At 42.6% G+C, this 17752-nt stretch overlaps 1 protein-coding gene across 3 annotated transcripts in view; it reads right to left on the bottom strand.

The window, feature by feature from the left end:
* Nucleotides 1-17752, bottom strand: part of col4a6 (collagen, type IV, alpha 6) — a 418171-nt gene that overhangs the window by 171593 nt on the left and 228826 nt on the right. For all 3 annotated transcript variants that reach the window (XM_072595456.1, XM_072595455.1, XM_072595457.1), the window contains exon 4: nucleotides 181-315. In XM_072595456.1, coding sequence (XP_072451557.1) covers nucleotides 181-315 — 135 coding nt within the window. The remainder of the gene's footprint in view (nucleotides 1-180; nucleotides 316-17752) is intronic.

The raw sequence follows: 17752 nt of genomic DNA, 5'->3' as shown, positions 1-17752 counted from the left end.
CTTGGCATCCAGGGATGTGCAGGCTTTGTGCGATAGCCGTGGGAAATACAGGGTTAGATTGCGTCTGGATGAGGTGCTCTTTGGAGGGTTGGCGATGGGCTGAATGGCCTGCTTCCACACTGTAGGGATTATGTGGTACATCAAGCAATGACTTGATGCTGGAGGTTGACCTGGACTCACCTTTTCTCCCTTCATGCCTCCAGCTCCCGGGTTACCAGGGTTACCTTTTTCACCTTTCGGTCCCCTTAATCCCTCTGGTCCAGAAAACCCTGGAGGCCCACTGCGTCCCTGTGGCCCAATCAGTCCAGGCTGACCCTAGATTTAAAAGGAAAATGGACACTGAAGAGAACAAATTCATTTCAAAAGAAACCACACTGCGCATGAGATAACAACACAGGACAATTCTCCCTGTCTTCTCCCCTCCTTTTCCAAGACCATTTCACAGGAACTCACCCCCCACCCCCACCCCCATCCCCCACTCCCCCGAAACCTGAACCAAGTGGATCATCCCCCCGGCCTGAGCCAGCAGACTATTTGACAAGGAGGAGCATCACAGTCACTGGGCACAGAATACAACTGGACAGCAGGAATCACTGAAAGACCATCAGAACCTGCCTGACCCACTGTAATCTGCTCCAAAACACAAGTCAAGGAATACCTGGCTCACTCAGCAATTAAATTCAAACCTTTTTCATCCATGTGGTTCTGTGCCATGCCCAGAGGAGAGTTTGCCCAATGACACAATTAATCAATTGTAGTTTGTCATGAGCCAGACTGACAATAACAGGCTGTCACAGAAATGAGTCTCGACTTCAAATTTGATTAACAAAACATTTTACACAGCATCCACTGAGTCCTTTTCACAGGTTACATAGTACATGATAATTTATGGTTTTGAGTTTCTTCATTATCAGGTTGTTCTGTCCTTCTGTATCAATAAAGTCAAATTTTATGAGTGTCAGTATTAACCCTGAATGATCCAGCATTGTCTAGCCCTATATGAATCCATAACAGCTATATGCGATCGCCTATCACTAACATTCTGGATTAGTGGTGCTGGAAGAGCACAGCAGTTCAGGCTGCATCCAATTAGCTTCGAAATCGACGTTTCAGGCAAAAGGCCTTCATCAGGAATAAAAAGGGCTTTTGCCTGAAACGTCGATTTCGACGCTCCTTGGATGCTGCCTGAACTGCTGTGCTCTTCCAGCACCACTAATCAAGAATCTGGTTTCCAGCATCTGCAGTCATTGTTTTTACCGCGTATCACTAACAGTCTACTTCGCAACAGATTATAATTTACCAATTTAATTTTGACTTTGGTCAAGTGTGAAACAGGCGACATCAATTCAGGAGATCGTAGCGAGTCAGACAACATCCAAGATGAGACAGCAAGCTAAGGTTTTGAATCTAGATGACTCTCCATCAGCTCTGATGTAGCATCATCTAGACTCGAAACGCTAGGCTTGCTCTCTCTCTCTCAGTGGATGCTGCCCAACACACTGTGATCTCCAGCATTTGTTGTTTTCAATACAGATTCCAGCATCTACAGTAATTTGTTCCAGATATCAATTCAGTCTGTGAATATGATACATGAATTCTACATGTAGACAACAAACATAAAACAAGGAGCAGTAGATCATTCAGTCCCTTGAGACAGCTCCACCATCTAATAAAATCATGACTGATCTGTTTGAAACCTCAAATCCACATTCCTCTCTGTGACTGATAAACTTTGCCCCCTTGCTTATCACGAATTTCATTTATTCTGCCTTAAAAATATTTAAAGACTTTGCTCCTGCCAACTTTGAGGAAGAGAGTTTGAAAGAATCATGAACTTCTGAGAAAAATACTTTTGTCTCATTTTTAACCAGTGACTCCTACTTCTGGATTCTGCCATAAGAGGAAGCATTCTCTCCAAAACTACCCTGGAAAGATTCTTCAGAATCTTACATGTTTCAAACAGGTCACCTCTTTTTCTTCTGACCTCGAGTAGATATAACCCTTCCCTGTCCAATCTTTCCTCATTAGACTACCTGCCCATCCCAGGTATCAGTTTGGTAAAACTTCTCTCAACAGCTTTCAAAATGCTTACTTTCTTCCTTAAATAAGGTGAACTAAACTGTACCAAGTGTGGTCTCATCTGCGCTGTACATAAATCAAGCATTACCTCCCTACTTTTGTATTTAATTCCCCATGCTATAATTTATAACATTCTACGTGCTTTCCTAATTACTCGCTCTATCTGTGTACTAACCTTCTGCGATTCATGCACTAGGACATCCAGTTCACTCTGCCTCTCAGAGCTTTGCAATCTCTCGTTTAAAGAATTTTTTTTTATATATATTGTGCCAAAGGGGAAAATTTCAGGCAGATTTGCCAGGATGTGGCACAGTTGGTGTGTTGGTGCTCATGGAGCATTTTCCAAGATATTAGTGCCCACATTTACAAGGATGTTACCGGGGTTGGAGGATTTGAGCTATAGGGAGAGGCTGAACAGGCTGGGGCTGTTTTCCCTGGAATTTCAGAGGCTGAGGGGTGACCTTATAAAATCATGAAGGGCATCGATGGGCTAAATAGACAAGGTCTTTTTCCTGGGGTGAGGGAGCCCAGAACTGGAGGGCATAGGCTTAGGGTGAAGGGGAAAGATTTAAAAGGGACCTAAGGGGCAACTTTTTCATGCAGAGGGTGTTGTATATATGGAATGAGCTGCCAGAGGAATTGGGGAGGCTGGTACAATTACAGCATTTAAAAGGCATTTGAGTGGGTATACGAATAGGAAGGGTTTAGAGGGATATGGGTCAAGTGTTGACAACTGGAACTAGATTATGTTACGAAATCTTGTCAGCATGGGAAACTTGGACCAAGTGGTCTGTTTCTATGCTGTGCATCTCTATGGCTGTATGAGGTAGTCCACATTGTTCATACCTGCACAGGATTCTGCCCCGAGTCCTCACTACTTGCCTTCACACATCTATTTATGTACATTCATGTTCCTTAGACAAGTCATTAATGCATATTATAAATCCTTGTGGCTCCAGTACTGATCCCTGTGGCATCCTTATTTAAGTTTTACAAAAGACTGGGTCTGATGTATATAAAGCGGCTGAATAGGTATCGCCAGGATTAGCACTGTTACCCAATATTGGAGAATGCTCATTCATTAGTGTGCCTGCAAACATCCCAAAAGGCACAGAAACATGTCTGCATGGACTTTAGCAAGACTAAAGACAGGTCCCTCATGGCAGATTCTTACAAAATGTGAAATCACACCTGAGTTGGTAAGATGGATACAGAACTGGCTTGGACATAGAAGACAGAGAGCAATCATTGAAGAATGTTTTTCTGACTTGGAGATCTGTGACCAGTGATGTTTTGCAGGGATCAGCGCTGGGACCCCTGAATTTGTTTTGAGATATATAGAAATGATTTGGAAGAGAAGGGAGGTGGTCTAACTAGTAAGCTTGGTAATTAGTAACACAAAGCTGTGGATAGTGAGGAGGATTACAGCAGATACAGTAGGATATAGATAGGCTGGAGAAATGGCAGATGAAATTTAATGCAACCAAATGGGAGGTGATGCATTTTGGAAGGTCCAATGCAGGAGAGAACTATACAGTAATGGTAGAACCCTTAGTAGCATCAACATACAGAGGGACTGAGGTGTACAGGTCCACAGTTCCCTGAAAGTGGCAACATCAGTGGATAAGATGATTGAGAGAGTATATGGCAAGCTTGCCTTCATTGGCTGGGGTATAGTTTGCAAAAATTGGCAAGTTACGTTACAACTGAATAGAACTCAAGTTAGGCCACATTTGGAGTATTGTGCACAGTTCTTGTCACCACACTATCAGAAGGATGTAAAGACTTTGGAAGGGGTACAGAAAGGGTTTACCAGGATGCTGCCTGGTTTGGAGGGTATTAGCTATGAGGACAGATTTGGCAAACCTAGGTTGTTGTTGTTTGAACATCAAAGGATGAGAGGCGACCTGATAGAAGTTCACAAACTTTTGTCAGCTGCGGATAGAATAGACAGTCAAAGTCTTTTTGCCAGGGTAGAAATGTTAGTTATTAGGGAACCTAGGTTTAAGGTAAAAGGGGGAAAGTTTGAAGGGGATGTGAGAGGCAAGATTTTTTTTCACATAGAGGGTGATAAGTGCCTGGATTACACGACCAGAAGAGGTTATGGAGGCAGATACAACAGCGATGTTTCAGAGGTATCTTGACAGATAAATGACAGGCAGGGAGTAGAAGGATATGGACCATGTAGAAGTAAAAGGTTTTTAGTTTTACAAAGGCATCAGGTGTTGGTGCAGTCCTGTACTGTTCTTTGTTCTAACAACTTTGCCTGCAGTTTATTTAGATAGGGGACAAGTAAATCAGGAATGATTTGGAAGAGAAGGTAGGAGGTCTGATTATTACGTTTGCTACGACACAAAGATTGGGGAAGCTGTGGATAGTGAGGAGGATGTCCTGGACATCCCAGGAAACATTGGCTTCTAATGTTAGCAACTTCATATGTCATTGTAATATATGTGATTTGTGATGGCTGGCCGATTACAGTAATCACTGTAATATAATTGTTTTCTCAGCATCTCAGTATATGATCTGCAGCTGAAATTTGCAGTCCACAAGCTATGTCTGGGGATTTAAAAAGTAAATCAGACAACAGTTGATTGATGAGGGCAGAGTGGTAGATGTGATCTATATGGACTTCAGTAAGGATCCCCATGGGAGACTGGTTAGCAAGGTTAGATCACACGGAATACAGGGAGAACTAGCCATTTGGATACAGAACTGGCTCAAAGGTAGAAGACAGAGGGTGGTGGTGAAGGGTTGTTTTTCAGACTGGAGGCCTGTGACCAGTGGAGTGCCACAAAGGATCGGTGCTGGGCCCTCTACTTTTTGTCATTTATATAAATTATTTGGATGCGAGCATAAGAGGTATAGTTAGTAAGTTTGCAGATGACATCAAAATTGGAGGTGTAGTGGACAACAAAGAAGATTAGCTCAGGTTACAACAGGATCTGGACCAGATGGGCCAATGGGCCGAGAAGTGGCAGATGGAGTTTAATTCAGATAAATGTGAGGTGATGCATTTTGGGAAAGCAAATCTTAGCAGGAATTACACATTTAATGGTAAAGTCCTAGGGAGTGTTGCTGAACAAAGAGACCTTGGAGTGCAGGTTCATAGTTCCTTGAAAGTGGAGTCGTAGGTAGACAGAATATTGATGAAGGCATTTGGTATGCTTTCTTTTATTGGTTAGAGTATTGAGTACAGAAGTTGGGAAGTCATGTTGTGGCTGTACAGGACATTGGTTAGGCCACTGATGGAATATTGCATGCAATTCTGGTCTCTTTCCTATCAGAAAGATGTTGTGAAACTTGAAAGGGTTCAGAAAAGATTTACAAGGATGTTGCCAGAGTTGGAGGATTTGAGCTATAGGGACAGGTTGAATAGGCTGGGGCTATTTTCCCTAGAGCATCGGAGGCTGAGGGGTGACCTTATAGAGGTTTATAAAATTATGAGGGGCATGGATAGGATAAATAGACAAAGTCTTTTCCCTGGGATCGGGGAGTCCAGAACTAGAAGGCATAGGTTTAGGATGAGAGGGGAAAGATACAAAAGGGATCTAAGGGGCAACCTTTTCATGCAGAGGGTGGTATGTGTATGGAATGAGCTGCCAGATGAAGTGGTAGAGGCTGGTACAATTGCAACATTTAAAAGGCATTTGGCTGGGTACATGAATAGGAAGGATTTGGAGGGATATGGGCAGGGAACTGGTAGGTGGGATTGGATCGGGTTGGAATATCTGGTCGGCATGGACGGTTGGACTGAAGGGTCTGTTTCCATGCTGTACATCTCTATGACTGAACCTTCTTGATAATTGGTTTAATGGAAGAGCAAGTAGTTAAGTCAGTTACAGTAGTTAAGTAGTAAAGTTGCCCACCCTCTCTTTTTGACTCCAGTACAGTTTCACCATGGAATCAAACAAACCATGACTGACAGGCCTCTCTAATCCAGTGGCAGTGCCTATTGCATATAAATATCTGAGATCCATTCCCTGGAGATGTACAGCAGATTCGTGGAGAGGGAACTGGGTGCAAGAGGTGGGAATGAGTTGTTACCGCAGTGGCTGACGTAACAGTTCCACAAGTAAGGCCAGGCATTGAGGACAGAGGGCAAGTGACACAAAGTAAGTGTTTCGACAACAATCTGGAAGGTTCAATAAGAGATGGTCACTGAAAAAACTGCATTAGAAGCCTTCAGTGTTTTGCACTAAGTTAAACTTTTTGAATATTTTGAAGATTACCCTGAAGAGAGTATTTCAAGCTAGTTCATTTTCACTTCTTCCATACACCTCAAACACATGTTGACTTGAACTCTCTCATTCAAGGTCAGAATAAGCACCCCATTCTACCAATAGTCTACCATCTTCTAATTGCCACGGTGGGCGAGGAGTCCGTGGGTTTTTTTTTAGATTAGATCAGATTCCCTATAGTGAGGAAACAGGCCTTTTGGCCCAACAAGTCCACACCAACCCTCCGAAGAGTAACCCGCCCAAACCCATTTCCCTCTGACTAATGCATCTAACACTATGGGCAATTTAGCATGGCCAATTCACCTGACTTGCACAGCTTTGGACTGTGGGAGGAAACCAGAGCACCTGGAGAAAACTCACGCAGACACAGGGAGAATGTACAAACTCCACACAGACAGTCACCCGAGGCTGGAATTGAACCTGGGTCCCTGTTGCTGTGAGATAGCAGTGTTAACCACTGAGCCACCGCTCCACCCCAGATGATTTTGTCTTTGGGTGATTGGATGAAATGGTAGTTACCAAAAATTTCTGCAGTCTCAAACTTCTTTATCCATGTAACCTCTTCCATCCCTACAATCTTTGAAGATACCTGTACTCCTCTGGTTCTGATCTCCTGTGCATTCTCCATATTCCACTACTCCAACATTGGTTGCCATGCTTTAAGCTGTCTTGGCCCCAAGTTCTGGCATTCTCTCCTTGTATTTGTCTACCTCACAAGCCCTGTATGTCACTCTTTAACACAGATAGTTTGACCAAGATTTCAGTCTCCTGCTTTTGGTGCTCCTGTGAATTGCCTTATGGAGTTTTACAGTGTGGTTGATACTACATAAATGCAAATTATTGAAGCTATAGGTTGGGGGAGTCAAGAACTGGAGGGCATAGGTTTAGGGTGAGTGGGGAAAGATTTAAAAGGGGCCTAATGGACAATTTTTTCATGCAAAGGGTGGTGTGTGTATGAAGTGAGCTGGCAGAGGAAATGGTGGTGGCTAGTACAATGACAGCAGTTAGAAGGCATCTGGCTGGGTATATGAATCGGAAAGGTTTAGAGGGATATGGGCCAAGTGCTGGCAAATCGGACTAGATTATTTTAGGGTATCTGGTCAGCATGGACAAGTTGTACTGAAGGGTCTGTTTCCATGCTGTACATCTCTATGACTCTATAAATGTGTCTGTCGGCTTTGATGGTAATAAATATTAGATCTAAGACAGGCAGTACTTTTGTAAACTGTTTTCATGTGGATATTGTTTGCAAAATCTGTATTGATCACCCTTCCAGACTTTCCCTGGAGGTGGTGGTAGCTCTCTTCTTGAATCGCTGCAAATCTTGGGCTGTGGGGACTGTCATGGGGCTGTAATGAAGAGAGGTCCAGGATTTTAAACTAATGACACTGTCAGAATGGCGATATATTTCCAAGCCAGAATGGTATTTGACTTGGACGGGTTTCTTGCAGGTGATTGTGTTTCTATGTATCTGGTGCTCTTATAGAAAGCACACACTGTTGTTATTGAATGTCAGTCTTGGAGGGATACATGTTTGAGGATGTAGTGTTCAATTACATGGGATGCTTGCCCTCGATGGTGTCAAGCTTCTTGAGTGTTGTTGAAGCTGAACTCATTCAGGAAAGGACTGAGTATTCCATCCCATTCTTGACATAAACTTTCTAAAAGAAGGTGAGGACTGCAGATGCTGGAGATCAGAGTCAAGAGCATGGTGCTGGAAAAGCACAGCAGCTCAGAAAGCATCCGAGGAGCAGGAGAATCGATGTTTTGGGCACAGATAAACTTTGTCAAGTTCAAAGACAAGTTGCTTGCCAAAAATCCCTCAGCCTTAACCTGCCCTTGCAGGTCCAGGTCATTTTCTTGTAACCCCAAGATATCGATTGAGGAAAATTCAGCAATAAAAATGCCACTGACTGTCAATAGTTAGGTTCTCTGTTGCAGATGATCATTACCTGGGACTAAGTTGATTGATTTCCAACAACCATACCATATTACCATTTCTGCTAGGTATGACTCCAAACAATAATGTATGTTTTACACCACCACCCTAGACAAAGTTAGCCACTTGGATATTTTTGCATCCTTCCCAATGATCAATTCTCGGTCAATTTTTGTTACATTATCACTACAATTGAGCAACTTTTTTATTGTGGGCTGAGAACGGATGATGCATTTATCCACTTTATGACAACATTCATGACCTATCGATGAAAAGTCACTGAAATCTGTTTACTGATCCAAGCGGGGTGGCACGGTGGCTCAGTGGTTAGCACAGCGCCAGGGATCCGGGTTCAATTCCTGCCTCGGGCAACTGTCTGTGTGGAATTTGTACATTCTCCCAGTGTCTGCGCGGGTTTCCTCCGGGTGCTCAGGTTTCCACCCACAGTCCAAAACTGTGAAGGTTAGGAGAATTGGCCAGGCTAAATTACCCATAGTGTTAGGTGCATTAGTCGGGGTGAATGTAGGGGAATGGGTTTGGGTGGATTGCTCTTCGGAGGGTCGGTGTGAACTTATTGGGCCGAAGGGACTGTTTCCACACTGTAAGTAATCTAATCTAATCATTATGATGGTCTGAATGATCTTAAGCCAATGCTTCCACACAGTAATGCCTCAGAGAGGCTGCCTGGGGAGTACTGAACTTTCCTTCCCTTTGCTTTATTGCACTGTCCATGTTTGTTATTGCCTGCAGTTGGATAGAGCTCCAAGTGTAAACATTTATTTTTGATGTTCAGTGCTCTGCAATTGCTCAGATTCCACAGTCAACTTATTTTCCAAAATAAAAAGTTGGACCCAAGGTATTCTTAAATGGATGAATTTTTCATTCTTTCAGCTTTTTATTAACTTCCGAGTTTCCTCAACTTTTCTTGGCTACACAATCATTTCTTTTACTCACCCTGCACAAAGGACCAACCCATCAATATTTGGCCACAACTTCCATATCTTGTTTGGTTGCCAATCATGTTTCAACAATGAAACACAAGAACAAATTGTTCATCTACAGCTTCACCAATCTCTTTTCCTACTTTGAAGACACAATATACATGCATGCATATAGCCTAGCATCTGTCGCTATGCTATCCCACAGTTCGAACTGCAAAGCTGAGAAATTACTTTTGCGGTGTTTTGTGTAAAGTAAACAACATCTACTATTGTTCCGAGGTCTTCGACTGAAGTCAATTTGCGCAGAAGAGGGTCCCATGAATATTAATGAGATAAGCGCATGGTAAGATTGTTTTTGGAGTCAAAGGAGTAGGAGTTGTCTAGAGGATTCAGGAAGGACATCGGGGATCAGAGAGCTTTTTTTTTAATATATGTAAAAAGAACAATAACAACAGAGAAAGCGTGGAGTTAATTAGAGACCAGAAAGATAACTTGTGTGTGGATGTATAAACTATGGGTGTGGTTGTGATGAATGTGTTTCACAAGAGAGAGGGCTGATACAGATGTTATAGTTAAGAATAAGGAGTGTGACATATTGGATTGGTTCAACACAGAGAGGGAGGAATTTTAGTATCTAGACAAGTTGAGAGGTCAGAACAGAAAAAAGTGCAAATAGGCTGTGAATAGGCAGAAACAGTGAAACTTCCAGCCATTACGTTCAAAATCTCTTTAGACAAAGGCACAGCTTCAGAGGATGGAGAATAGCTAACATTGTTTAAAAAGATATGAAGCATAATCCAAATAATTACAAGTCCATCAAACTTGATGGTGGGCAAGTTATTGAAAACAATTCTGAGTGACAGTATAAATTGTCACTTAGTCATAGAGATGTACAGCATGGAAACAGACCCTTCAGTCCAATTAGTCCATGCTTTGGAGAGTTACTCTGTCACCAAGGGCAATCAACATGGACTTGCACAAGGAAAGTTGTGCCTGACTAACTTGATTGATTTTACTTTTGAAGGAGGGTCAATGCGAGCAGCATGTTTGACATGGTGTACATTAATCTGAACAAGGCTCTCGACAAGGTCCCATATGACAGACTGAAGCCCATGGGATCCAAGGAAAGTTGGCAAGTTGGATCCAAAATTGACTCAGGGAGCAACAAGTTACAATCAACATGTATTTTTCTGAGATTCTGCAGGAGTCAGTACAGTCGTTGCTGTTCATGCTCCTATCAATGACTTAGGTAAGGCAAGGAAACACACAATAAATAATAGAAGATTGAAAAATGTGGAGGAACTTAGGGGTGTGAAGTACAGGCCTCTGAATGTATTAGGGCAAGTCATTAAGAAAGCATACAGGATATTTCTCTGAACTGTTTGAGGTCTAGAGCATAATGGCAGGAAGATTATGCTGGAACTGTACGAAACACAGGTTACACAGCAGCTAGAGAATTTTCTCCATGTTACACGAAGGAAGTGGTCAGAGTAAACAGGGTAAGGAGAAGATTTATTAAGCTGTTGCCACTCTATTCCCTGAGTGACTCAGTGAATCATCTCCTATTCGCCTTCCCTTTCATTACCAGCTGTGTGAACCAGTGGTTGCACATCTTTTATCAGTGTTGCTCAGCGCAGCGAGAGTCTGAAATACAAGAAGGAAGTGAATTCCCAGCCTATTGGTGTGAACCATCAGTCATATTGGCATAGGCAAGGAAAAGGAAGTCACATTCCATATTCAACCAATTGGAAAGTGTGGTGTGTGGAAACACTGGATCATCACATGGGCTTCATATATCCAGAAACACCATACACAACCTCTATGTGATTGCACTGTACCTAGAGCAAAGTGTTTATAAATAGGATTGTATGGAAGGAAATTGGATAATGGATAGACTCTATCATTGCAGCCTTAGTTGAAGACAATCAAGCAATTGTCCAGAAGATTATAAACCTTTACCCTTAGAGGGCAGTGTGCATCGTGAATTAGTAAATACTGATTAATCCAACTCAAAGAATCTCCACCAGTATAATGCACCATAAATATACTCTGTCGTAAATGAACAAATGTAGTGGTCTCCATCAAAATTGTCACAATGTGGGTAAACTATGTGCACAGAAAATTCTTTGGATTCTGGAATGACTCCTGAGATTGGAAGCTAGCAAATGCCACCCCACTTTTTTTAAGGAGGAAGAAAGAGAGGAAACAGGGAACTCCAGACCTGATAGCCTCACCTCAGTGGTAAGGAAAATACTGGACTCTGATTAAGGATGTGATAAATAGATACTTGAATTGTAATGATCTAACTGGACTTGGTCAGTGTGGACTTGCAAATGGGAAACTATGCTTGACGGACTTGTTACATTCCTTTGAGGATGTTGCTAACAAAATTGATGCAGGAGAGCCAACAGACCCAGTAGACTTAGATTTTCAGGAGCCTTTTGATAAAGGCCCCCACTGGAGGCTGGTTAGAAAAACTAGTGCATGTGGAATAGGTGCAACGTTTCCTCTAAATTGTGCCCGCACATGACAATTGCCATCAGTGATTATAGTATTGACTTCTGGTTCTGAATGTCACTGCCTTGTATGGATCTTAGCAGCCAGAAAGAAAATTACAGGCAACATTAATATACTGGCATGGATTAATGTTTGGCTAACAATCGTAAAACAGAGAGTAGGAATAAATGGGTCATTCTTGCATTGGTAAACTGTGTCTAATGGGATATCACAAGCACCAGTACTCAAGCCCAGCTGTTCACAATATATATTGATTTGAAGCTGAGGACCTAATGTAATATTTGCAAATTTGTAGATGACGCAAAGCTAAGTGGGATACATAGCGTCATAGAGATGTACAGCGCAGAAACAGACCCTTCGGTCCAACCCGTCCATGCCAACCAGATATCCCAACCCAATCTAGTCCCATTTGCCAGCACTTGGCCCATATCCTTCTAAACCCTTCCTATTCTTATACCCATCCAGGTGCCTTATAAATTAAGTAATTGTACCAGCCTCCATCACTTCCTCTGACAGCTCATTCCATATAAGCACCACCCTCTGTGTGAAAAGGTTGCCTCTTTGGTCCCTTTTAAATCATTCCCCTCTCACCCTAAGCCTACGGCCTCGAGTTCCCCCATCCCATGTGTGAGGAAGATTTAAAATGGCTTTAGGAGAATTCGGACAGGCTAAGTGAATGAGCAAGAACATGGTAGGTGGAATATAATGTAGAAAAATGCAAGGTTATCACTTTAATTAGAAGGACAGACGTGCAGAATATTTCTTAAACGATGGGAGGTTGGAAAGTGTCGATGCACCTGCATGTTCACCTTCAGTGACTTATTGACAAGGACACCCAAGTCCCAAACATGTAGGTGCACCAATCTATTAGGAAGGCTAATGGAATGTTATCCTTTGTTGAAAGAGGATTTGAGTCCGGGAGTGGTTAACCTTTGCTTCAGTTGTATAGGGGGAGCTTGGTTAGTCGACACCTGGAGTATGGTGCAGAGTTTCCATCTCCTCATCTTAGAGAAGATATCATTGCCACTGAGGGAGAGCAACTAAGGAAAGTTTGAGAAGTGATCTCATATTGAAAGCTTCCAAATACTTGCAGGTACAAACAGGGTTGATGCTGGAAGGACATTACCCCTGGTTGGAGAACCTAGAATCAGGGAACACAATTTTAAAACAAAGAAACTCTGAGGTGAAGAGAATTTCTTTTTACCCAGAAGGTTGTGGAACTTGAAATTCTCTACCATAAAGGGCTGTGGAACTTTAGTATTTGAGAATGTTCAAGGTAGAGATTTCTGATAATCAATGGATGACAGGTGTTTGGGGATGGGCTGGGTAAAAGGCATTAAAGAGTAAGGTCACCATAGTCCCAGAGGAACACAGAACTGCTGTCCCATTAGAGAGAGAGAGAGAGAGAGAGAGAGAGACAAATGACAGTGGTTTGACCTGAGGGTCACCACGCTGCAGATGAGGGGGAAGGTTGAGAAGTTATTCATGGTAACCTTAGCTGGTGCAGGAATCAAATACATGCTATTGGTGTCACTTTGCATTGCAAATGAGCCATCCTGCCAACTAAGCTACCTAACCCCTATCGAAGAGTGCAATCAAGGTGAACCTATTGAATTGAAGAGAAAGCTTGATAGGATGAATGGCCTAGTGCTGTTCCTCTGTTCCATTGAACTTGCTGCCTGGACATAAAGCTGGCATTACAGATCAAACATCAACAGAAATCACCAAGGATTTATTTTCCATCAAAACCAAGGTTTTAAGGAAAGTTACTAGGTGTACTCACATGCTATACCAAATTTGGTTGTTGCAGTCCTATTCCCTACAACTCTAAATAAGGAAAAATAAACAAGCTTTTCAAAGATATAATGCAGACTCCCTATATTCAGAGTTAAGGATAAGTAAGATAGTCTACATTCCTGAGAAAGTAACTTTCCAGCGACATAATTCCATCTGCATTTCTGCTTAATATTTCAGAAACCTTGCTCAACTGAACTTTGGTGTCCTGGATAGTAGATTACTGATGAGGTAAATGACTGATGAGGGAAATGTAACATAATAGGTAGAGCTGCCGTGCACCATAGCCTTCAGCTATCAGTCATGGGTGTGGGGATTACACCTTACTCCAGAATTATTGGTTTACGCATCAGAAAACTACAACAATATTAACCCAAAGATAATGCAATTAATTTAATTGTTACTTATATATTTCAGGAATAATGAATAAAAAGGTCTGTAGGCAGCTTGGTCAACACAAAGTCTGGAGAAATGAATTCAATTTTCACTCACAAACAAAAACAGAAATTGCTGGAAAAGCTCAGCAGTTCTGGCAGCATCTGTGGAGAGATATCAGTTAACATTTCCAGTCAGGTGGCCCTTCCTCAGAACTTTACAATTTTCACTCAACCTGTCTAGAGCTCAAAAAGACTTTATGACTTTGGAGTGGTGCTGTGGACACAGATGTATTGGCACCTAACTGGTTCTGAAATCCCTCCCTCCTATTTGCATAGAAACTTACCCCTGGTTGGGGACCCTAGACCCTCACCACTTCTTTTCCCTTGCACAACACTGACTGGGTTTCCCTGATCGTCATTTCCCATCCCATCTGCATCCACATCCAAAGGGTCATAAGCTACTATGGCCGCCATCTCCATGTTAAGCCCCTGTCTTTTTTAGTGAATGAATGCCCCTGCTAAAGCACAGACAGGAAAATTGTGTGAAGTATCTGTACATTTGTTTCAAATGGTTGAATTTCAAAGCTAATGAATGGAAGATAATGATTGTTTCAATGATTCTGTCCAGTGGCTGAATATCTGGTGCCAAACCAACTGTGCATTTTTCTGTCATCCTCGTTGGGATTAAATCCCAATTAGGCTGCCATCCGGGTTCCTGCCTCCACTGGGTGTACTTTCCCTCTGGACTTCCTGATGTTCAGCTGGATATTCCATTCCTGAGAACTACTGACCTACCAACGGTTTGGAACATCCAAGAAAAATGAGTGGGGCAAAAACCACTGGCGCCCATCGGTGAGGCCCCAAGGTGGGGTGTTAGACTGGTTCCCGAGAAATGCCTATTTCAATGAGATTCCACAAACCAGGCAGCATGCGTAGAATTGTACCTGAAAGTGAATCATAAGCTTTGGGTTTTCAGGGGTGGTGCAAAATATTTTAACAATCTGATAAATGTTTAACTAAGAAATGGTTTATTTAGTTTATCTCCCACATTAAATTGGAGATGGGTACAGGAGAAAGTGAGGACTGCAGATGCTGGAGATCGGAGCCGAGAGTGTGGTGCTGGAAAAGCACAGCAGGTCAGGCAGCATCCGGGGAGCGGAAGAATCGATGTTTTGGGCATAAGCCCTTCATCAGGATGGGTACAGCTGACCAGCAAGCATTCACAGCACAATGTGTTATCAGTAAATTAGGAGAGACAGAAAAAAAAAATTTTTTATACAAACCATTTATAAAAGGTGTCACTTCTGTCACTAATGTGATAAAAGTTATTTCTTTATGATTATTAATATTTTTTGGAAGCTTGGGTATTAAAGTGAAGTGGACAATGCATAACCTCAAAAATGTCCATCTTTCTCAACCAAGGTTTGCTCAGCATTGTGGCTGAAAGGGCTCTTCACTGCGTCCAACTCATTCCCTGCACTTCTGCCCTCACCCCTTTTTTCCCTCCCATAACACCAACACAGGCCGTCTAGTTCTCATTTCCCAGCCTATCTGCATCCATACCCAAAGGATTATTAGCCACCATTTCCACTACCTCTAGTGGGATGCCACCATTTGACACATCTTCTCCTCCTGCCAACCACTGACAGCATTTCGCAGGGATCATTCCCTCTGGGACACCATGTTCCACACCTCCTCCACTCCCTACTTTGTAAACTTTTCACTGTATTCATTTGAGTACATTTGACAATATAGCTAATTCAATTTCAATTTGATGTTCTGTAGTTAAATGTGCAATGGCAGCTTCTTGTGAGTACGTTCAGCGATGACCATCAGAATGAATAAAGTCAAAAATAAAACATGATCTCTCAAGGCAAGTTTCACTCTTGGATTTAACTAGTCCAGTTTTACCTTCAGTTGGGGTCATACCTTGGAATAAGCTGGGATGTGATGTGATTGCTTTAATGCCGAGTATTACAGCTACAAATCCAGCAACAAATAACATGTGGATCTCATTGTTGCCCTTCATTACCATGCTTGGATAGAGAATGTTTTCCATCCAATGAGAATGAATAGAAAACATTTCGGCCCCCTGGAATTCTATCCTTTGAGAAAGGACAGAGTAACATTATGAAACTGTTGTAGATTGTTGGAAAAACCCATCTGGCTCACGACTGTCCTTCAGAGCAGGAAATCTGTCATCCTTATCTGGCCTGGCCTAAATGTTACTCCAGACCCATCGCAATGTGGTTGACTCTTAACTGTTTTCTGGGCAATTAGAGATAGATAATAAGCAATGCCAACATCCCGTAAATGAATAAAACATAATTGAAATGTCCAATAAGTAGCTCCTCGGATTTACTCAGTGATAAACACCGGCTTGTAAAATTCAAAGCTCCCAGGTGCTGATCAAATTAACTCATCCAGAGAAACTTTTTTGGGAGGAGGCATAAGAAGGATCAAATGGATGGAAAGGAAGAGAAAATGGAACTCCTAAAATCTGATCTGATGTGCTATCATAAGAAATAGGAGCAGGAGTAGGTAATTCAGCCCCTCAAACCTGCTCCACCATTTAGTAAGATCACGCTGATCAGACATTCCTCCCATCCACTTTCCTGTTCTTTCTCCATAACCCTTCATTCCCTGATGATCAAAGATTGATTTCGGCTTTAAATATACACAACAGTTCTGTGGCAAGGAATCATAGAATCCCTACAGTGTGGAAACAGGGCGTTTTTTAATTCTTTTGTGAGATCTGGCCATCGCTGGCTGGCCAGCATTGATAGCCCATCCCTATTTGCCCTTGATAAGGGGGTGGTGAGCTGTCTTCTGGAATTGTTGTAGTCCACTTGCTGTGGGTTGACCCACAATGCCATTAGGGAGGGAATTCCAGGATTTTGACCCAATGACTGTGAAGGAACGGCGATATATTTCCAAGTCAGTGCAGTGAATGGCTTGAAGGGGAACGTGCAGATGGTAATGTTTCCAAGTACCTGCTGCCCTTGTCCTTCTATATGGAAGTGGTAGTGGGTTTGGAAGTTGCTATCTAAGGATCTCTGGTGAATTTCTGCTGTGCATCTTGTAGATAGTACACACTGCTGTTACTGGCCCAACAAGTCCACACAGACCCTCCAAATAGGATCCCACCCAGACCCATTCCCCTACCCTATTACTGTACATTTCCCCTGACTAATGCACCTAACCTATACATCCCTGAGCACTATGGGCAAGTTAGCATGGTCAATTCACCTAACCTGCAAATCTTTGGACTGTGGGAGGAGACTGGAGTAGCTGGAGGACTCACAACCCTCTGAGTGAAGAAATTCCTCAGAGATATCCATAGCAGATGATGTGCTGTGCCTACTTGTTGTCAGGTCTTTTTGTTCAAAGGCAGGTCCAAACTATAGAACACACCCTCTAGACAAATGGTGATCAAAACCAGTGCCCTTAGCACCAAGGTGGAGCAGCCAGTGAACTGACTGCCTGAGGTCACCAAGTTGCTGTGGCAACAAACACTTTGACATGCATGTTGTAGCCTGGAGCTACAGTGATGGTGGAGTCTCCCATTTCTTTCCAGCGTATGGCTGACCAGGAATCCTTTCCACTATTACCACCAGCCACAGGCATGTGCTGGATGGATTTATGAGCTGATTCCCAAATTGTTTGGTCAAATTATGAACATAAAACTTTCGTAACCATGAAGTCCTGGAGTAGGACTCAGGTAGGCTCAGAGGTAGGGATATTATTCATTGCCTCCCAAGAACTCCTGTTCGAGGCCAGTTTTTAAAAAAAATTAAGTAATTCCAAAGTTCGCATTTTGTCGACAAGTCTGTTTTATTCAAACATTTTTGGAGGAGTTTTTCT

This window comes from Chiloscyllium punctatum, chromosome 25 (genome assembly GCF_047496795.1).
Source record: "Chiloscyllium punctatum isolate Juve2018m chromosome 25, sChiPun1.3, whole genome shotgun sequence".
Classification (NCBI taxonomy): domain Eukaryota; kingdom Metazoa; phylum Chordata; class Chondrichthyes; order Orectolobiformes; family Hemiscylliidae; genus Chiloscyllium; species Chiloscyllium punctatum.
This window is presented reverse-complemented; position numbering and strand designations above follow the sequence as displayed.